Source organism: Eptatretus burgeri, chromosome 12 (assembly GCF_056783735.1).
Source record: "Eptatretus burgeri isolate ZD-2024b chromosome 12, Ebu_testis_v1, whole genome shotgun sequence".
Classification (NCBI taxonomy): Eukaryota; Metazoa; Chordata; class Myxini; order Myxiniformes; family Myxinidae; genus Eptatretus; species Eptatretus burgeri.
In genome coordinates this window covers 59,806,732-59,830,199 of record NC_140972.1, presented here as the reverse complement: position 1 = coordinate 59,830,199, position 23,468 = coordinate 59,806,732, and the positions used below count along the sequence as shown (strand labels likewise).

Here is a 23,468-nt window from a genome sequence, read left to right as displayed (position 1 = left end):
ATCCTCGATGCTCATGCTCCTATATGCTCGTTACATAATATATCGATGCTCATTACCATGCTCCTACAACTCAAAATAATCCTCACTGCTTGGCATGTATGCTTCTGTAGTTTAGATAGTTCGCGTTGCTTGAAATGTATACTCCTATAGCGCTGAAGTAATCATGGTGCGTTAGTTGGGCCTCTAGTTACATTTTAAAGACGGGGAAAATGTGGTGAATTGAAGGTCGTGACGTGCGATCACATGTTGCACGGCTCGAGCACGGAATAGATAAAGCTAAGGTTCCGCTCGGTCGGGGTGATTGTCCCAGGGGCATTGTCGTTTACGGCGGCGGTTCACTTGGTGCTCGTTGAATGGTGAGAATTGAGAGTATATCGGACTCCGTGCTTATACTGATTTATTTTGCGGTGATTAGTTGCACGTGTATACCTTACTGCTTATGTACTCCTTGCTGCACCTGTATCCCCTGATGTGCCCGTAGAAGCGGCTTCAATCAAATGGAATAAAGCCTACACTCTGAAGGTTCTTCTCTCGCTTTCATTTCACCGTGTCCATTACAACCGATCATCTCCACTTCAACTACACCGTTATTTCCAAGCAAGCGATTTTTTTTCCTGCAAATGGGTAAGAGTCGTTGTGCCCCGGGATGTACTCGGCGATATACTAAAGGCTCTGGAGGGCAGTTTTACCGCTTTCCCGCTGAAGTAGACCGACGAAATCTTTGGATATCGGTTCTGAGAAGAGAAAAATGGCGGCCTGGCGAACATGACTGGTTGTGCGGCCTTCGTTTTGTCTTCGGTATGTAACTAATTTCTGATACGTTATTTCAGTAGTTGGTATTAAATAGCTGGTGGTTACAAAATATCGTCTGATTTGTATCATTAAAATGCATTATATCCCTTGTTTTATTGACAGAATGAGAGAGGCTAGATCGCCTTTCTCACAGCTGTCTAAGTTAAGGTTCTTCATTCACATGGGAACAAAGGACAGACATGGCACAAAGGTTCATGAGACAGATTAGAGAATGTAAGCTGAGCCATTCAACAGCAAGGATGAGGGAGTTTAGTGGAAAGAAGAGGAAAATATATATATATATATATATATATATATATATATATATATATATATATATATATATATATATATATATATATATATATATATATATATATTTATATGGCATCTGGCGTAAAACATGTGCCAAATCACGATGCGGATCAGACGGATGATCCACTGTGGCGACCCCTAAAGGGAGCAGCCGAAAGAAGAAGAAGAAGAAGATATATATATATATATATATATATATATATATATATATATATATATATATATATATATATATATATATATATATATATATATATATATATATATATATTGTGTTGCAGGTTATGAACACAGTGTGATCATTCTTGCTCAACATGGTTCCCTGACATTCAGATAAAAATAATTTTAGTCTTGGCTCATGATTGTGATGTCGGACTTCACCAGTGGAATTGTCCCCCCCCCCCCACATCTTTTCACAGAGTCATCACAGACACACACATTCTAATGAATTTTAGACTTCAGATACAAACTGAGCTGTCATCACAATTAGTGAACTAATAATGGGAACTTTCTCAAATAATTGTCATATGGATAGAAGTTTTCAGATTATATTATAATCCACGAGGGTCACCCCCAAACGATCTACCACCCCACATACATATAGACGAGAGTATCATTGACCAACTTCAACCAATTCACATTATTCTACATAATGTCTACCCAATTTAATGCACTTTGTCCGGCGATCGACCAACTTTTTCATCCCAGCATAGAAGTCTTCCTTCTGAGGTGTCCTCATTGCAGTCGAGGTGGTTATCATAAGTTCTTCAGTGGATGCGAAACGTATTATCCAAGCTTCTTGTTCTTTTTGAGGTATAAGTGGAAGACGCATGGATTTAAATCCAGTGAAGAGGGTGGGTAAGATAGAACTTCCCATTCCCAGTACTCTAAGAGGTCACAGAAACTGCGTTTTGCACGTGGCGCAGAATTGTCACGGAGGAGAATGACATCATGCGGAAGTGCTGGAGGGTCTTTTTTTTAATGAACTGCAGGTCTCAGATGATCGCACAGAACCAAGTGGCAAGTGGTCTCAATCCACTGTCAACCTCTGTGGAAGTACAATATTCCAATTTAGTCTTACAAATCATGCGTTGCTTCTTCACACTCCCTTGTTGGCATGTGGCCTTTTTGGGGGATATAGAGAAGTGGATGGACCCTTTCCACTTGCTGAAGGATACCTGAGATCTCCAAGTTTCATCTCCAGCGATCTGATGTGTTCCAAGAAAGTGTTGCCGTCCAACGAAGACGCTGCGAAGATGCTGTTGACAAAAATGCCTACGGGTTCTGTTTCTGCTTTGGCTTAGGAAAGAGGGGAGGTTCTGCGGAGGGTGACAAACTCTGAAGCTTTTGACTCGTACATGTGACTATAATAATAGAGGATAGAATAAGAGCATCTTGAAAGTATGGGGTGTCTGTAGGTACAAACCATATGTTGTAGTAAGTTGTGTGATTGGTATGATCAGCTTGAACAGCTTCTTGTTGAGTTTCCTTGGACTGTACAGAACATTTTTTTTTTTTTCCTTGCTGCAGGAAGTTGAATTTTTCCATATGTTCCTGCTTTCCTGCCTGGACTCAATTGGACATCAAAGAGGTCCCCACATTGAAATAATCCGCATATATTTCCAAACAAAGAGTCGGCAGGTGCAAGGATCACGGTTCACATTTGAGTCACAATAATCGTCATTCGGACTTGATGAAAATAAGTTCATTTATTCATTTTTGCACTTTGTGAGTAAATGCCAAGCAGGAAACAGTGCATGAAAGAAACAGTCGAGATTATGACAAGATGGTGATTCATCTTTGCTGTTTGGTGCTAAATAAGGCAACAAGCAGCATTTTTGTTATGTATGTGCAATAATTGTGCATATTGAGTTTTAGCAGCACAGCACGTGGCTGGTGCAGCTCAACATGTGGCAAAGTGATAATTTGCTCCCGCTATCCTTGGGGGTATTGCCACTATGGAGCTGACGTAAGGATTTGCTAGTACTGTATAGCACCGCACTTTAATTGGCCAGGTTGCAATTTGCTTCCAAAGTTGTTTTTTTATTACTTCTATTTATTTATTTTTGTGTTTTAAATGCTGAGTATTACAAGGCTGCCCTGCCCTTCTGTGGTTTTAGGAATTACAGCAAGATAAGAATCCCTGGGATAAAGGAAAGTTTGTTTTTTTTGACCACAATTTATTTCTTTTATTTGCAACTTTGTCACTTGCACAAAATAAATTAAGCTTCGTGTTGGATTAATGGATAAGATGGCTGGCCTAAGATCTTAGTGTCTTGAGTTTGAGCCCCTGTTTTTTTTCCATTAAAATAACACCAGGTGGATTGACTCAGCTTGTCATCCTTCCGAGGTCGGCAAAATGAGTCCCAGCTTACTGGGGTAATAAGCCATTCGAGTATTGTGCATCAGAGTGGCGATCCATCTCGGATTGTACTCTTTAGCCAATGAAACTTCCTCAGCAGCCCGATGTGCATCACAGCGTGAAAAGAATGGTTATTATTACAAAAAAAAAATTGTTCTTATTTGCAAGTGTTTTAACCTCCATTAACATTTTGACTGAGAATGCTGCTTTCAAGTTGTTTTTTTATTTTTTATTATTTTCTCCACAAGGACCAAATGCACATCTACCTATATATCTTGTTTGAAATATTTTGACCACAAAGAGTGAAAATATATATCCAGGGTGGGGCATTTATATCTGACACATTTGCAATCTTTTTAGCCGGAATCAGTTTTGGTATAAATAGTTATTGTTTTCTTTGTTTTACAGATAATACTTGAAAGTTTTTTAATGATCGAGCACTTTAAATGCAATGAGCATTTTTTAAATTTTTTATTTATTTTTTAAATGCAATGAGCATGCCAATTTCACAAACAAGGTCATCATGACAGATGAGGCACACTTTGATTTGGCAGATATAACTCCACGAGATTTCTTCCTATGGGGATTTCTGAAGGGTAAAGTTTATGACGAACATCCAACATCGATTGATGAATTGAAGGCAAACATCACTGCAACCATCGCCCTATTGATCAAGAGACATCGCTTGCGGTAATGAACAATATGATGATCCGCTGTCGTGAATGCATCAATTCGAAAGGGGCCCATTTGTCTGATGTAATTTTTAAGAAATAAAGAAACAAAATTGATTTTAAAAAGTTGAAGTATGTGCCTATGTTGTGTAGAAATTTTATTTGGTTTAGAAACAAAAAAGTTGTAAGGATAATAAACCGTCAGATATAAATACCCCACCCTACGTATGTTTAAATATGTATATATATTTATATACATATACGATTGATTTCCAAACTGGAGGCACCACCGACCCGCATCGCCACACAGTCGGAAAGGCTCAGGACTGACGTTTCGACCATGGAGTGGTCTTCAGTCCCTGATCAAGACCACTCGGACATCTAGACGAGCACAGGGAGCACATCACAGCTCTAAGAGTTTGTGCTGCCCTTGGTTTTGAATATGGATCTTTCCTAAATTCAACCCATTGATTGATTCTACACGACTTGACTCATCTACATATCTTGTGTCCAAAATTAGTGAATTCTGTTATCCAACATTGGCTTCATACATTTTCTTCCCTTTCTCTCATCCCTTTCTACATTCCACCTCCCATCCCACCCACCTTATGTCTCACCCTCCTTCTTCTCTCATATCATTCCCCTCTCCCTTCGCTCAATTTTTTTTTTTTTTTTTTTTTGCAATTTACACATCACCCCCACCCCTTCCCAACTTCGATGTATTTGATGTGCAGATGGCTCCTTTAACCACGATGGCACACTAAACTTTCAATTATCTATCTTCAATGCTAAACACCACAGTTACAAATGAAAGGAAGATAAAATATTGTGCAGTGGCAGCAATGCTTTGTGCAAAGAGAGGGTGATATGCAGTTAAGCTCGTATTACAGACCCCTTTTACCGGCTATTCCATTTTATCGCTGCCTACGGCTTACACAAAGGCCTAGGACAAGGCGCCGTGCCCTTGAGGGTGGGACAAGCAATGCCTTCATTCGCGGGTTTAACCCGCACGTAGCGTGTGCGCCGTTTTACACCAGGTGCTCCACACCTCGGAGCGATGCACAAACCCCATCGAGACCACGGTGAAACCAGGCAATCCAGGGGTGTATCTGTGGGGTGTGTTGGGGGGGGGCAGGGTTAGGGCATAAATGTGACACAAGTCTTGTCATTCAAAAGCCAGCACTTCGCTCTTTCAGGATGGCTACACATTTCTTCTCATAGACATCTATTGTTAATAACAAGAGCCACTTGAAAATAAAATGTCTTCAACAGCATCCTCACCTCAAACTACATAGTGCGGAACCTTTATTAAGGGAAATCGTGGAACATTGGAGAACTCTGGCATTGGCACGCACAACAACCATTTTCACCCCGTGCAAGAAGCGCAACGTGAGATTAAGCAATTGGTTCACTCTATCTGTCTCCAGTCGTCACTCAGTAATCGAAGAACTACTTAATTTCAATTCAATTTTACATTTTGAACACTGTCGAACACTAATCGGACCATGAACAGAACATGAACCTGCAGTTTAGCAGTACTTTGGCTCTGAATTTGGCAAATTGTACGGAATCTCATCCCAAGCACACATGAACACAGAGGAGTAAAGTAATCACTTGTATTCTGTCTTCCAGTCTGACAGTCAAGCAAAATTGAAAATCATTCCAAGCAGGAAACGTACAGTTTTAAGGGATGACATAAAGGATGCAAGCGACAGACACAAATAACTAATTTAACGTGTTAAATAAGGTTAGTCCGGGAGCCAACCGATCAAAATTAAAAAAAAATTGCCCGGTCTGCTATAAAATTTTTGTGTTGATTTTCATAAAGAGACACCCTTTGAGTATATGAAAACCAATGTTGGCAATGGTGAAACTCTTGCGCAACAACACAGTCAACACTTTTGCGAGCCCCCTCTGATAACAAAATGTTGGCAAAAGCGAAGATGTAGGATGGGGGTAGGGGTAATTCATATTGTCCTAAAATCATAACCACTAAACCTATATACACAAATGACCCCTCATATTAAAGAGGAGTTCATTTCCTATATCACAATTGGTGTAGATTTAACCTACCTACAATTGACAAGGTTATATGTCAAACAACAAAAGATTTATGTAACTCAGAAATGCTTGACTATCAATGGGGTCAGGAACAAGAACATACTTTTACATGCCATGGTTTTAAGGAAGATAAAATTAGAAATGGATTAACACAATATTGTGACATGAAACATCCTCTTCAGAGGAAGAGTCACTCTCTGAAACAACTCCACCACATGAACCTCTCTGACCAAGGCATATGCATGTCACTCAGCAAGGCACAGCAGCCTTTTGCATGAACATCGTTTCAGACATTTGGATAATTTGCACATGCAAGACACCGTTTTGTCTATGTTTGGCTTGGCTGGCTTAGACATGAGAATTGGGACCAGTTTTCCATTGATAAGGGTTCTGCCAAATGTTGTGGCTGGGGGAAGTGCTCGGTCACTGAGATGTGCACGCCTATACAGAAGCAATTGATACAATGCTCTTAAAACAAGGAAGTAAAACGCATCTTCTGTTGCTGGCAGTGACCTAAGGTCTAATTTTGAAGAGACAAACATATGCTGCCTGAGGGTATCCAAACAGCTGAACCCTTTTTGGCCATGCAGAGCAGTCCAGTATACTCTGGCCTCATCAATGACACATTCTGTTGCTGCCATTTCACTATCTCTTCCAAAATCAACAAGGTGGGGAAGGTTTCCTATCAGTCCCAGAGAAACCTGTGCCGCTCTTCTTTTCACAGGAACACAGGCATCATCCCAACTGACTGGAGGAGGGGCCTTGTTGTCCCTCTCTGGAAAGGGAAGGGTGATCGCCAAGACTGCAAAAAATACCGAGGGGTGACGCTGCTCTCAGTGCCGGGCAAGGTCTTTGCTCGGATAATTCTTGATAGGGTTTGCCACCATCTGCTTGAGCACCAGCGTCCAGAGCAGTCAGGCTTTACACCAAAGAGGTCAACGATTGACCGTATCCTTGCACTTCGTGTCCTCACCGAACACAGACGAGAGTTTCGGCAGGGGCTGCTTGCAGCCTATGTTGATCTCTGTAAAGCGTTCGATTCAGTGAATCGGGATGTCCTCTGGAGGATTCTTGGTCTTCGTGGGGTGCCACCGAAACTGATCGATCTGATGTCTGAACTCTACTCTGGTACTGAGAGTGCTGTGAAGTGTGGTGGTACCATCTCTGACTTATTTCCAGTTGTTACTGGAGTTCGTCAGGGATGTGTACTTGCCCCCACACTTTTCAGCACTTGTATGGACTGGATTCTAGGGAGGATGTCGGAGAGACTCAAGGTGCGGTGCATCGTTTGGCAATGTCAAGATCTCGGACCTTGATTTTGCAGATGATGCAGTCATCTTTGCGGAGACTTTAGACATCCTCTTGGGGGCCCTCGAGGTGCTGAATGAGGAGTCGGAGCCGTTGGGATTACGGATTTCTTGGGTCAAAACTAAGATCCAGGCTTTCGGTGACATCTTGGATGCTGCTGTCCTGTCTGTGTCTGTTTGTGGTGAGGATGTTGAGGTCGTGGAGAGATTCACTTACCTTGGCAGTGATATTCATGTCTCCGCAGGTTGTGAGCCGGAGGTCAATAGACGTCTGGGTCGGGCCTGGGGAGTCATGGATTCACTGGATCATGGGGTGTGGCGCTGCCGGTACCTGTGCGGGAGGACGAAAGTCTGAGTCTTCAGGTCCTTGGTACTTCCAGTCTTGCTCTATGGGTGCGAGACTTGGACTTTGACCAAGGATCTGAGACGGAGACTTAATTCCTTTGGTACCAGGTCTCTTCGGAGAATCCTTGGCTATCGCTGGTCGGATTTTGTGTCCAACGAGCGGTTGCTGAGAGAGACTCGGATGAGATTTGTTACCTGCATAGTCCGTGAGCGTCAGCTGCGGCTGTATGGACATGTGGCTCATTTTCCTGGCGCTGATCCTGCTCACCAGATTCTCTCAGCGAGGGAGTCTCATGAGTGGGAGGCCAGTGGGCCGACCACGTGCCTCATGGTTGCAGCAGGTTGACCATCATCTCAAGGAGATGGGGATGGGCCTGGCATCTGCCTGGGGGATGGCCAGACGGAGGCCCCTGGAGTACCGGCGGAAAGTGGACGCAGCGACGCGCTGTTCTGGCACATGCTCCCATACCTGACCTGACCTCTTCTTTTCCCCTTCTGAATGGGTAGCTCACTGTGTCACATCCACACAACACATATGTGCACAGAAGTGTAGCTGCGACATCAAGAGGATTTTCTGGTACTTCTTGCTCAACACTTCTACCAGCTCATGAATAGGTAGGAATTGATTCTGCCGTTGTATCCAGAGTTCTTGCAATGTGTTCAAGCAGCAGAAGTGATATATACACAGCATAATTATGTCTGTATCTGTTGCATGCACAACAGCTCGATGGTGATCAAGATATTCCACACAATACGCAAGATGAGCAATAATCCTTGTGTCTGCCTCTTCATGTTCTTCACAAGGTAAGTCCAGAACTGAACTTGATGCTGATGTGATGGAAAGAGTGTGACCTTTGTTTTCCATCATACCACCAAGAATGATGGTCACTCCATCCGGAATAGCTTCAGGACTCTCACAAAGGGAAGTGCCAATGAAGTTCTGAAGATTTCTTTATTTCTTGGATTCTTCATGAATAAATTCCAGTCCGGAATTTCTAGACTCTTGGATGGTGAGAATTGTCTTGCCTGGTCTGTCTGGTTTCTCCTCTGCTGCTCATCACCCTTCAAAGTATGGCTATCATCAAAATCATACTGATCACCAATGATGTTGACACAGTTGCACATTTCAGGTTTCAACTGCAGGATACACCTGCTTGCGAAGATACAGCTGGGGAAGTTCACCAAATGTTTTCGCACCCATTTTTTGGTATTTATTTACAAATGCCATTGTGTCTACCAGATAAACTGTGTATAGGTCACTCTGTGGTAATGATGGCAGCTGTAAAACAACATCCTGCTCAGCTTCAGCAATTAGCACTGCCACGAAATCAGACTCGTTGCCTTTGCGCATTACAACCCCCTGTGCTAAGCGTGGATCAACCTCAAACAGGGATGATGGGTAGTCTGTCCACTCATGGGAAAATGCAATCTGTCTTGTGACTGGGTCGGCATCTCGATAGAAACACAGCACACGTGTAGTTGCAGTCTCATCTTGATAGATCCTGATTAAACTCTGTTTCCTTGATGGGTTTGATTTCTTCTGTGAGGAGAAAGTTACCAGCTTCAGTGGTTCAATCTTAATAGAGACCACCTCTTCTGCTTTCATAATGGCTTCCATGCCCTTAGCTTGAGCATGGACCAAGTCTTTTGAAGCATCCTTCTCACCAGTTGCTCTATTGAGCAGATCCACTTGGTTGTTACACTGGAATGGGTTTATCATCTGCTGGCATATCACTTTCTTGATCTCCTCAACATGCATATGTTCTTCTGTTGCCTGCTTATGTGTTTCTCCATGATGAGTAGATTCCTGTTGGCCTAGATTAGCCATAGACTTTATGTTCTCTGATACAGCTGTGAGAAATGGTGCTGTCTTCACATATTTATCTCGAGCAGCTGGTGCCTGAGATATGCCTTTGAACAGAGATGTCTTCCCTTCATTGTTATATGTCTGCTCCAGGGCCATGTCACTCCAAACACCATTGAATTTTCCTTTGGAAGAGTGAACTGTGAAGTACCCAACCTGGATCCAGCAAACCTTAACCGAACTGTGTTCAATAGAGTAAGAGGATTTTGGGGGTAGGGGTAACTTTGGTTGACAAAAATGTTAATTTTCTCTTTAAAAATTGATAGAACTCAATCAAATTTGCTGTTTTAATTAGCCATGGATCCCATGTTCATATCACATTAGGAGAAATTAGTATTCTAATGCAGCATCTGCCTATGATAAGAAAAGTTCTAAAGGCCATCTTCAAAAAACGTTATTTTTAAGGCATTTTTCACAAAATTATGTACTTTTACGAGGTTTACTTTCACAAAGGCAATTTTTTTTTGTCATTTTACAATGCACTGATTGAATTCTTACATTTAGTTCACATTTATTTTTCATGAATGTGATTTTTTAATTTTTTTAGAAATTTTATTGACAATTGCTGTTTTATCAAATTTTTCAAATCTTCCTCAAACAAAAACGGCCGCCAAAATTTTTCGCAAGAGCTTATGAATTGCCAACATTGGTTTTCATGAACTGCAAACATATATCTAAACATCCTGGGGGTGTAAAATTTTATAGCAGAGGCTGTAAGGTCCAACCCTAAAACAGCCTCGTACACAGGTTGGCTCCCGGACTAGGTGGTGTAAAAGAGTTTATCAACTGCGATAAACTTCTGAAAAATGTTTTTTTTTGTTTTTTTTTTCTCCAGCCTTCAAAACTTTTATTTTATTTCAATTTAATTATATACTTGAACATGGTAGAACACAAATTGCCTTGCTTGCACTTCCAAAAACTTCCAGTTTAGCAGTAATTGGACAAAATGTTACGCCATTTTACGGAATTTGGACCGATCATATCTCTCTCTCTCTCTCTCTCTCTCTCTCTCTCTCTCTCTCTCTCTCTCTCTCTCTCTCTCTCTCTCTCTCTCTCTCTCTCTCTCTCTCTCTCTCTCTCTCTCTCTCTCTCTCTCTCTCTCTCTCTCTCTCTCTCTCTCTCTCTCTCTCTGTGTCTCTGTGTCTCTGTGTCTCTGTCTCTGTCTCTCTCTCTGTCTCTCTCTCTGTCTCTCTCTCTGTGTCTCTCTCTGTCTCTCTCTCTGTCTCTGTCTCTCTCGATTCAGAAAAAGATTGCAGCTCATTGGAAACATAGATTGTGCTTGAAAACGTAAAGCAAGAGCTGAAAAGATCCTTCCCACCTACTTTTTCTCAAGACTGCACGGGGTAAGCTGTTCTTTGAACTCTGTAGTTATCAACTATGTTTGCACTCAATCAACATAGCCACTGTCGTCGCACAACTTGAGGCGAGATATGCGAGTTGCAACGTTTGATGTGCACTGCTGTGAGAGTTAAAGATCAAGGTGTCGGTGCTTGTGTAACATGAATTTGGGCATGCCCAATTGTCAAGCTTGCGGAACCAATTTTTCACCATTCTGATCTGTAGAAATGAATTTTTCCTTCACCATTCTGATATTTTCCGATTTCTCACCATTCTGATCTTGTGTGTCTCAAGTGAGTAGTCATGCTGACAGCACCATCCCAGCATGGCACAAAATTGCCAGTGTAGGCACAACCAATATCTTATACACGGGACAAACTCATGCAGCTCAGATGCCCATCTACAAATGGCTTGATGTGTCAATTTTGACAGTCTTTCTAATTAATCGGTGGTGGAAATAACTGAGTTCAAATGTCCATCAGGAAGAAGATGGCCGAGCGTAGAAGAGATACCAATGACAGTGATCCCTGACACATCAGATGTGATCATATGGAGCCAAATACTAGCAACAGCCAAATACTAGCAACAGCCAAATCTGTTCCTGCGTATGGCAGCTAAGCTACTGGGGTGGCTATCATTTCTTGGAAGCGTGGCTGTGCCGCTGATGATGTACCCCTCTACCAGTACACGGGTACTCATTTCGCCGACCTCGGAACGATGACAGGCTGAGTCAAACCCACCTGGTGTAAATTCAGCAGCCAACGGGTCTCAAACTCAGGACTCTAAGATTCCAAGCCAGCTTCCCTAACCACTAAGCCCATCCATCCATCCATCCATTAGAACCATACTCTGTACAGAGCGTTGGTGCTGCCTAAGCAGTCTCCTTCGCTATTAGGCACAATCCTGGACAGGTCATCACTCCGACACAGGATGTACCAGCATGCTGGCACTCATTTTGACAACCTCGAAAGGATGACAGGCAGAGTCAACCCCACCTGGTATTAATTCAACAGCCAAGGGGATTTGAACTCAGGATCCTAGGACCCAAAGCCCACCACCCTAATCATAAAGCCAACACCAGACTTAACAGTCAAATAACTATGAATAAGGTGTTACACAAATGTGACAAAGATTTAAAGATACAATAGACATCAACATGTGTGTATTGTATAAAAAAGTGTGACCTCAAAAGTAATTTGTTGTTTTATTTGCTGATCTTTTCTTTTCCAATAATAACTTTTTTTGACCATGCATTATAGATTGGAATGTGCAGAAATCTTTCCACTTTATGAGGATTTTTGCCAAATACATCAGTGTTTGCATGTACCACAGTTTTGTTTCCCTCATTTACTGAGCAAAAATTAATTGGAAAGCAACCCACAATGCAAAGCTCGTCTGCATCAGAATTGTACGTCTGCATCAGCACTGACACACACACACACACACACACACACACACACACACACACACACACACACACACACACACACACACACAACCCTATCACCCACTGGCTGCATGGGTACAGGCTAATTAGAGGACCATTATTTCAGGTAACTGTTACATATCAATTTTAAACACCCATTGATTGTCCAAACCTCCCTCTATTTTGTCCTCAAGCCTGTTATTGGTGTAGTTGTCACCTTCATCCCCCCCCACCCCCATCTCACTCTCCTGTTACTATTGTTCTGTCACCATTCAGTGTTCTCGCTCTTCCATGAGTCTTGACTGTGTAAAGAAGAATAAACGTTCCAGCATCATGAGGTCAGTGAAAGGACTCCTAATATAAGCCGAGAAGGCCACTTTTTGTAGGTTTATTTTTATTTTTCTTCCAACTTATGTCTTGGAAGCCTTGTTCTTCCTGTGATTATTTATATTATTTTCAAACCAAATTGTCACTTCCATTTCCCCGAAGCTACACCGATAAACGTGAAACATCACAGGATGGTTCCAAGCCATCGGATCGAATGCACTGCCTTTTGATGAACCTGAATGGTCAAAAAGCTTTGCTTTATGATTTTTGTTTTTTTTCCAAAGATCTCTGAACCAATCGAAGGGAAGCTTTACTACCTCGAAAATATAATGCCTGGCACTGGCCTATCAAAATCGACCATTGTTTAACGTGAGAAATTTGATGGATTTTGATGGAGAAAACTGGTATCCAGAGGTAACAGGCCATCGTGGTTGTTTTCAACACTGTGACCATATCCCATAATTCCTTAGCAACCAAGATGGCATCAACAGCAACCGAGACATGCCAATTTTGGCATGGAAAAGTTTATTTTGTTACCACCACCACCGAAGGTTGACGGAGGTTATGTCCTTTTGTCCGTCTGTCTGTGAACAGGATATATTTCAAAAAATTATGGATAGGTTCGGACAAAACTTGGTGGACAAGTTGGGTGTGTGACAAGGAAGAATTGGTTAGATTTTGGTGAATATCTGGATACGAGAATTTTAAAATTGATTCTTCATCATTGAGAGATCGGGCCAAATATGATAGATAGCACGATATCTAAACAAAAGTTGTCGACGGATTTGGACGAAACTTGGTGGACAGGTTGGCAATGTGGCAAGGAAAAATTGATTCGATTTTGGTGAAGATCCAGGTGGAGGTATGCGCTCTTCCGAGTGCCCTTCTAGTGCTTTTTTTATGTTTCTATAATTACTTCTAATAGTGTATCTATAGTGTCTGTGTTTATACAGGCTGGCAGGATAGTGAACAGATATGTGCACTCACCTTTGAGCTGTTGAGGTTGGGTTCAAATCTTATCCCAGTTATAAACTGCCATTCTGGTGTTTCACATGTCGGGTGGTTCATCAATGTTTGTGCATCGTCCCTCAGACGGACGTTCAACTGGGCTTCTCATCAGCCAGAATTACTTGATAGATGTTGAATATCCCACAATGTGCTTCGTGAAGAGCAGGCAAGCTATCGCCGGCACCCCTGAACAAATTACAGATTCCTGCCCTGACTACCACGGGGAAAGCAATGGCAAACACTCATTGTAATGCTTGCTGTGAGACTGCTTTGGCAGCACGACGTCTTCCTTCAGGTAGAGTACCATAATTAGATTTTGATACGTATACTTGCACATGTTTTTCAGATTGAATACCTGTACCAATGATAAACCAGAGCACCAAACTTGTGATAAATTTGTAAAGGCGGAATAGCACTTCATTTCCGTTTCTAGCATTGGCCACCTGAAGCAGGGATTATGAACAGAACACTCGTTTTCCAACTCGTAACATCCTTGAGATGACTCTCCTTACCCAGTGGATGTCCAATGCTGTTTTCAATTGGAGGCTGCCTTGTGCTGGGACTCTGCCTGCTCCTGATATGTGAGAAGGTGATGTGCGCAATGGGAGGTAGCCTGCGCAGTCGCGGATAGTAGAACGAGTTAGAAGGATGCCTTGGCGATCTCGACGTAATCTGTGGAACGCAAAAGTCAACAGCTGCCTGAACTGATGTCCTACGACAATTGGGAAGAAAATATACCAACAACACAAGCAGAAATATTTTGCATTTTAACATGGTTGCATACAATTGGAAACAAATTGCAAAATATTAGCACACTTTTGAAGTTAAAGAAGGCAATCAAATTTGCAACAGGGCAATTCCGCAGTTAGTAACGTGACATTTTAGGGACATTCTCATTATTTAGATAAGAGTCCTTTCTCTATCTGTGGATGTAAAGTCTCATTAATGTCACCAGAGATCAACCTAGTCTAGACGTAGAACAGAGCAAAGAATGAAATCATTTCATGAAACATTCTAGAAGAAAGAACTGCTTTTAATGCCGGTTAGTAACGTCCTTTTTTTTGTAACGTTACTAACCGGCATTAAAAGCAGTTCTTTCTTCTAGAATGTTTCATGAAATGATTTCATTCTTTGCTCTGTTCTACGTCTAGAGTAGGTTGATCTCTGGTGACATTAATGAGACTTTACATCCACAGATAGAGAAAGGACTCTTATCTAAATAATGAGAATGTCCCTAAAATGTAACGTTACTAACTGCGGAATTGCCCAACAATGCTTCCATTACTTTATCAGTTACACCATTGAACATCGTTTTAGTAAATTTAGTTAAACATCGGTTCAAGGTACAACAGATCAGAATTGGCACTCTCATGAGCAGCTATTGAAGAGATGTCAAGTTGAGAAGTGTATCCGCCAATTACGAGTGGCGGTTCAGTCAATGAAGCACACCTTTGCGATGGGTTCCTGTGGTCGTGTGGTGAACCTCGGCGAGGAGAAGGTGAAGCCGCTGTTCGTGCCCGCATCGTAAGGGTAGAGATTGGTGGAGATATGTTCGCGCCAATGGTCACCTTCACAGAGGTTTATGCTGTCCAATCCAACAAACCAGTCTGGGCTTGGAATTATCTTCATCATGAAGGAAATCTGTGATGAAAGGGGATGCAAGACAGGTTCACATTCTCTCGCTTTTACTTGTCATAGAATTTGTGGGTGACAGGCGAGCCCGGCGGGTTCAAATCTGATTAACTGCCTCCCAGGGCTGGGCAGGCAAGGCAACGGCTCCTGCAGAACACCGTCCTTCAAAAAGCACCTTCACCCAAACATGTCCTTATTTTTTTTTCAGCCTTTCATCAAATGCTTTTCTTCAAACATCAATTTGCTGATGATGTGCATATTCTATATGCCTAAAGTTTAAAAACAGGTTAATGTACAGTACATGGAATCAACTTTCCACCTTTTACAGACCTTAAAGGACGGGCCTTTATTTTGCCAGTACGGTCAAATTAAATTGTTCCTTTCTGTCACCTTTCATCACAGTTTGTTGACTTTTTAGTCTTTCCATCACTTTCTAGTCAGTTCCGAAGGAAGTGACTTATAAAATGGGGGTCCATGTCCATCGATCCGTCTGTCTGTCTGTCCGTCCGTCCGTCCGTCCGTCTGTCTGTCCACAATCAAGCTTTCGATCATTATTATATAAGAGTTTAAGATCACAAAAGAGCTTGAATCACTTGAGGTCCACTGCTTTGGCAGAACGTGCAGTTCCATGTTTGGAGAAATGGTGTCGGATTCGGGCTCGGCCATCATCAAGTGTGTGAGGAAATTAAAATGCAGGAGACACGCAAGTCGGGATATTAAGGAATGGTGGCACAGATTGAAAGGATCGGAGTATGTAAGTTTGTACATGCAAATGTTTGTTGAATTGAAACTGTGATGTGGAAAAACTTGACAAGTTGATTAAACTTTTTCTTCTTCCATATGGCAGCTTTGGCTGCCGGGTAGCTGTCATTTTGTTGGGGCGCGACGATGCCGCTGATGCTGTGCCCCAACACCAGCAAGCTGGTACTCATTTTGCCAACCTCAGAAGGATGACAGGCTGAGTCAACCCCACCTGGTGTTAATTCAGTGGCCAAAAGGGCTTGAACTCGGCACCCTAAGATCCCAAGCCAACCTCCGTAACCACCACTGAGGCAACACCAAGTTTGGTGATTCGACTGTTGAGATAAGAATGGCAATTAATCGGAAAAAAATCCTATTTGTGGTGATTATGTTGAATCATCTTCTTTCATGTTGTACGTCATATTTTTTTCCTTTAATTTGTACAGATTGTTTGTAAGCAGGCACCGATTCACCCCTGGGGTTTATTGTAGGTTATATCCCCTCTCCGCATGACTCCCCTCAATCCACTAAGGTCATTTTTGTAAAAATGTGAAGACCACCCCCCCCCAACCCCCACTTCCCCCACCTACACTCTCATTTTTTGGGAAATTGCTCCATTTCCCTGCATTGTCTGCGGCCAAACTGTTTAAAAGGAAAACCTACAGCAAATGCAAATTAACACTATTCTGGTAACAAAAAAATGGCATAACCAGAGCATTTCTCACAGCAGCTTTCTCAACCAAATCTGCTTCGTTTTTTACATGTAGCTTAAGATTACAAATACGAATCTAAAAACTCAAAGAGAAAATGAGCCTGGTGGTAACAGAGGCATTTGTTTTCTTTTGTTTGCCAATAACTCGACGCAGCATATCGGATGAGCGCGTGACGAACTCCGCAGAGATACCCACACGTTGTTTATGAACATCAATTTTTATTATGAGCAGCCGTCAGTGCTCATAATAAAAATGTGTTTTTTTTTATGAAAGCAGCGGTTTCCAAACTTGTGACCCACCTGAATAGCCAGGTAATTTTTGGGACCCATGCTCAGTGAGTGTGTGTAAAAGCATCTCTAGTACAAACAAAACAGGGCAACACTAAAGTAAGACCAAGGGCTTAAAAACAAAACGATCAATTATGAGCAGCATTCAAAAAGTTATGTGAATGAGAAACTTTCACCAGCCTTGGTGGTGTAATGTGGTGAGAGTGTCTGCTCTGAGTCTGGGAGGTCAGCAGTTCTAACCCTGGCTCAGTGATACTGAAGACTTCAAAAATGGTACTTGCTACTTCCTTGCTGGATGCTAGGCATTTAAAAAGGATAGAGCACAGATAAATAACCATAGGTTGGTAATGATAATGCAGGCTTTGATGGACCAAATGCCTCCTCCTGTATTGAAATTCCTTGGAAGGGAACTCATCTTTCTTATTCGCAACAGTCTAAGACACACCAGCCTTTTATTTATTTGTCGATTTATTTTTTGATTTGCTAGCAGGAGCTACCCAGTGCTACCTGGGGTGGGGGTGGGGGGGATACCCGGCACTGCCCGGCTGCGTGAGCTTTTCCTGGCGGTGGTTTAAGGACGTGTTTGACATTGAAAAGCTATGGAGTTATTACCTTTTGCCTGTGAGCCGACAGTACCTGCACCCAAAATCTGGGGCCTCTATGTGCTACAGTTCGGCTGTGAGAGGATAACACCCAAATGCACAAATGAACACACATACACTTGAAAACCTTTACGTAGATTATAGCTTTTTTGTCTTGTCTTGGATGATTCGTTCAAGGCGATTTGTGCAAATGCAGAATGCTGCTCGTGTATACTATATTCCATCTCGGCTTCTATTCAAGGATATGATTTTTGCATGTGACTATTCTTCCAGAAAATCTCTGCTGTTCATCTTCATATTGTTTTGGTTAACTATGTCCACCAGGATGCATGCCACATGTTCATGAATATTCAACTAAAAGTTATGCTTAACTTCTTTGTCACTGTTTTGTTGCTATATATTAGAAGATCGTTGGAAATGAGTTGAATCATCCATGGATACCACAAGATTTGTTTGAGTAGCTTCGGTTTGAACTTTGTGAACATCACTTTGTTGGCTTCCTCAATATATGAACCAAAATAGCTTTTAAAATGTTATTTATGCTTCATTTCTGGGTTTAACCATCACTTTGTTATAAAATTAGCGTGGATCGGCTCGCAACACTCGCCTCTCCACACGTCGTTGCAGAGATTGATGTTATACATTTGCTGTGTTGTCATGATTAACACCAATCATAATAAACATTTCTTTTCGACAAATTTATTTGTAATATTGGTAATATTATATTGATTTGAAATTTATTTGTGATATAAGGTCCAAGTGGACTAAATGCTCAAGGGTCTATGCTGTCTAATCTGAAGGGTGTAAGGGGTCTAAATGGTGTTAAGGTCTAAAGGGTCTTCAGGGTTTTTTGTGTCTTTGGGGTATTTTGGGGTCTTTAGTGACTTTTTGGTCTTCAGGGTCTTTTGGGGTCTTCAGGATCTTCTTGGGTCTTCGGTGACTTTGGGGTCTTTTTGAGTCTTTGAGGTTTTTTAGGGTCTTCAATGACTTTTGAGTCTGCAGGGTCTTTGGTGACTTTTGGTTCTTCAGGGTCTTTTTGGGTTTTCAGGGTATTTTGGGGTCTACGGGATCTTTTGGGGTCTGGTGACTTTTGAGTCTTCACGATCTTTTGGGGTCTCCGGATCTTTTGGGGTCTCCGGATCTTTTGGGTCTTCAGGGTCTTCGGGGTCTTTTTGGCTCTTCAGGGTCTTCGGGGTCTTTTTGGCTCTTCAGGGTCCTCGGAGACTTTTGGGTCTTTAGTGACTTTTGGGTCTTCAGGGTCTTTTGGGTCCTCGGGGACTTTTGGGTCCTTGGGGAATTAACGTTCAAACAGGACGTGACTCATAGGCATATAGTCTTCATGGACTGACTGCCAGCTTCACGGCTTCACAGCTTCACCAGGCTTCACCGCCTTCCCGGGTTTTGTGCGAACAAGCCACGCCCTGAAGAAGGAAGCGGTGGTTTCGGCGAAGTTAGTCAGTCAGAGGAGGAGTTCAGGATGAGTGTACGCACAAAACAAGACGCTGGCCTTTGGCTCTTGGTTGAGTCGTGAGAAACGGACCCCGAGCCTCATGTATGTCATAGCGGGTCGGTGAGGACGATCGGCGCATGAAGCAGCTGCACCGAGGCTCTGAGCCTTGGTGTTGAGTGATGTTCGTGGAGTGCCTGGCTTTCATTTGTCCTGCTACGAGAGAAGTGACAGTGCCATTTTGCACGTGTCTGCATGTGCTGGCGGAAGCGTCATTGTGGAACTTGATTCCAAGTTCCACAATGACCAGCTCTGGGCCAAGCTAAGTACAAGTAAAGAATAAAGGAAGGGTTTTCTTTTTATTTTGTTTTCCCTTTGTCTGAATTCAAGTCCATGCATAGAGGCGCCTCAGCTTTTGGATTGATTTACTTCCTGTTATTATCATTACCTTTTGAAGTATTGTCCTTTGTAAATATTTGTCTATTTTCATTAAATGTGTTCATTCTAAGAGGCTGTATCCGAGTATTTATCATGGGGCTCGAGTATAACCCCCCCGCCCCCCCCTCGGTGCTCCCGTCCCCCCACCATTGGCCTTCGAGCGTGTGTGATAATCCCCAAGGATCAATGTGTCTGCCTCCTATTAATAAGGAACCACTCAACCGTCCGGGGGCTGGCGGTGTCACCACAATTTGGGTCGGGGGGGGGGGTTAACTTGGAGCAGCCACCTCCACGACAATATATACACATCAGTGATGTAGAAGTTCCTGTTCTTTATCTATCTCTTCTACATAAATAATATGACGTATCTGTCTGTCCAGTTTCCTATCTCGATCTTCTCACCGCTTCGTGTATTCTCCCATTTATTCCATTCAGGCAAGTCGAAAGCTTTTGTCAAATAGTTACTCACGCCAGAGGAGAGGGTATTGCATTTGGGTCTGTTTGTCTGTTTATTACGAGGCGAAAAAAAAATTCGCCAAGTATGTTGGTCTGTCTATCTGTCACACAATTTCTGGCCACAGTTTTCAAGCAATCGTTTTGAAAAAAAAAAAGTGTGTAGGTGACTGGCCAAGGACGGCAACGCTGAATTTCAGTTAAGGTCTGAATCCAGATCAGGATCTGAGAAATTTTCGAGAGAGATTATATATATATATATATATATATATATATATATATATATATATATATATATATATATATATATATATATATATATATATATATATATATATATATATATGAGCCTGGTGTTGGCGCAGTGGTTAGGGCAGCGGCTTGTGATCCGAAAGGTCCTGAGTTCAAGCCCCGTTGGGCCACTGAATAAATACAACAGGGGGTTAACTCAGCCTGTCATCCTTCCGAGGTCGGCGAAATGAGTACCAGTATACTGGGCCGGTGTATACCCCGGTTAAAATAGGTGTACCATATCCCTGTGTCGTAAGAGGCGACCAGGGTTGTGTCAGGAAGGGCATCCGGCGTGAAACATGTGCCAAATCACTATGCGGATCATACGGATGCTCCGCTGTGGTGACCCCGAAAGGGAGCAGCCGAAAGAGGAAGATATATATATATATATATATATATATATATATATATATATATATATATATATATATATATATATATATATATATGCAGTATATGAGAGACAGACAGACAGACAGACCATATATTTCACAATATCTCAAAAGGTTATCGATAGATTCACACAAAACTTGGTGGACAGGTTGGGAATGTCACTAGGAAAAATTTATTCAATTTTGGTGAAGATCTGAATCCATATCTGGATACGAGAATTATTTCATTTTTATCGGATTCTTCACCATTGAGAGAATGGGCTAAAAACGATATTGCATGATGTCTCAAAAAGTTATGGACGGATCCAGATGAAACTTGGTGGTTGAGTTGGTTCGGTAACAATGACAAACCAATTTGATTTTGGTTCAGGTCTGGATTCAGATCCGGCCCATCAGTGGGAGACAAAATGTAAACTATTCAGCCTGGCAGAGGTATGTGCTCCACCGAGTGCCGTTCCGTTTCGCCAAGTTGGCACTCTGACTGATTTTTCATTTGTTTGTCTGTTTGTCCACACAGAACATGAGTGTTTTTCTCCGTAATCACTTGTCAGATTGAGACGAAATTTTCACCATGCAGAATAGTGTCATGATAATTATAGCGAACGTAGTGAGCTTCATACTTAACGCGTGCACATGAGAGAATAGGAAACAACAACAACAGCAACAACAACACAATAGCCTGGCAATTTGGAATCCGTGTTGTTGGCTATGACCCTTTTCTTCCGGGTTTTTTTTTTTGCTTCCGGTTTTTGTCATGGGGAATGATGCATGCCGGGAGATAAAGGCATCGTCGGAGACATAAAAGACCCAAATATCAGACGTGGTGTATATTTCCTCCACTGATTTTAATAAAGATATCTCCCGCATCATCAAAAAATAATTTTTAATCGTGATTTACATTATTTGATCGCTGATCCCAAATCCAGGCCAAAGTAACCGGAAATTGCGTATACATTTGTGAACAAGTTATAGGTAAAGTCAGAAGCGAATGTAAGAAGAATTCTACGTTCGCTTCTAGTATTTTTTTTTTTTTTAGATGAGATCCTGTTCTTGGCGGTGTCGTTGTGAAGGTAATGTTGAGGTAATGTTTATTTTTTTAGATGAGATCCTGTTCTAGGCGTTGTAGTTGTTGTGAAGGTAATGTTGAGGTAATATTTTTTATTTTAGATGAGATCCTGTTCTAGGCGGTGTAGTTGTCATTGTGAAGGTAATGTTGAGGATTTTTTTTTCAGATGAGATCCTGTTCTAGGTGGTGTAGTTGTTGTGAAGGTAATGTTGAGGTATAATGTTGAGGTAATATTTTTTATTTTAGATGAGATCCTGTTCTAGGCGGTGTAGTTGTCGCTGTGAAGGTAATGTTGAGGTAATATTTATTTTTTTAGATGAGATCCTGTTCTTGGGGGTGTTGTTGTTGTTGTTGTGAAGGTAATGTTGAGGATTTTTTTTTCAGATGAGATCCTGTTCTGGGTGGTGTCGTTGTTGTGAAGGTAATGTTGAGGTATAATGTTGAGGTAATATTAATTTTTTTAGATGAGATCCTGTTCCAGGCGGTGTAGTTGTTGTGAAGGTAATGTTGAGGTATAATGTTGAGGTAATATTTTTATTTTAGATGAGATCCTGTTCGAGGCGGTATCGTTGTTGTTGTGAATATAATGTTGAGGTAATATTTATTTTTGCAGATGAGATCCTGTTCTAGGCGGTATAGTTGTTGTTGTGAATATAATGTTGACGTAATATTTATTTTTGCAGATGAGATCCTGTTCAAGGCGGTGTAGTTGTTGTTGTGAATATAATGTTGAGGTAATATTTATTTTTGCAGATGAGATCCTGTTCTAGGCGGTATAGTTGTTGTTGTGAATATAATGTTGAGGTAATATTTATTTTTGCAGATGAGATCCTGTTCTCAGCGGTGTAGTTGTTGTTGTGAATATAATGTTGAGGTAATATTTATTTTTGCAGATGAGATCCTGTTCTAGGCGGTATAGTTGTTGTTGTGAATATAATGTTGAGGTAATATTTATTTTTGCAGATGAGATCCTGTTCTCGGCGGTGTAGTTGTTGTGAAGGTAATGTTGAGGTAATATTTATTTTTGCAGATGAGATCCTGTTCTCGGCGGTGTAGTTGTTGTTGTGAATATAATGTTGAGGTAATATTTATTTTTGCAGATGAGATCCTGTTCTCGGCGGTGTTGTTGTTGTGAAGGTAATGTTGAGGTAATATTAATTTTTTTAGATGATATCCTGTTCTAGGCGGTGTAGTTGTCATTGAGAAGGTAATGTTGAGGTAATATTAATATTTTTAGATGAGATCCTGTTCTAGGCGGTGTAGTTGTCATTGTGAAGGTAATGTTGAGGAAATTTTTTTTTTCAGATGAGATCCTGTTCTAGGCGGTGTAGTTGTTGTTGTTTATATAATGTTGAGGTAATATTTTTATTTTAGATGAGATTCTGTTCTAGGCGGTGTAGTTGTCGTTGTGAAGGTAATGTTGAGGAATTTTTTTTTTCAGATGAGATCCTGTTCTAGGCGGTGTAGTTGTTGTGAATATAATGTTGTTGTGAATATAATGTTGAGGTAATATGTTTTTTTGCAGATGACATCCTGTTCTAGGCGGTGTAGTTGTTGTAATGGTAATGTTGAGGTAATATTTTTATTTTA

General features: G+C 41.6%; 1 protein-coding gene across 1 annotated transcript in view; it reads right to left on the bottom strand.

Annotated features, from left to right (window-relative positions):
- Positions 1–2,797: 2,797 nt before the first annotated feature.
- The window catches only part of LOC147015714 (spondin-2-like), a 47,742-nt gene continuing 27,071 nt past the window's right edge, over positions 2,798–23,468 (bottom strand). Inside the window, exons 4-6 of the mRNA XM_085848158.1 lie at positions 15,266–15,457; positions 14,329–14,488; positions 2,798–5,249 (exon numbers count right to left, since the gene is read on the bottom strand). Of these exons, the coding sequence (XP_085704284.1) occupies positions 5,065–5,249; positions 14,329–14,488; positions 15,266–15,457 (537 nt within the window). The 3' untranslated portion in view covers positions 2,798–5,064. The remainder of the gene's footprint in view (positions 5,250–14,328; positions 14,489–15,265; positions 15,458–23,468) is intronic.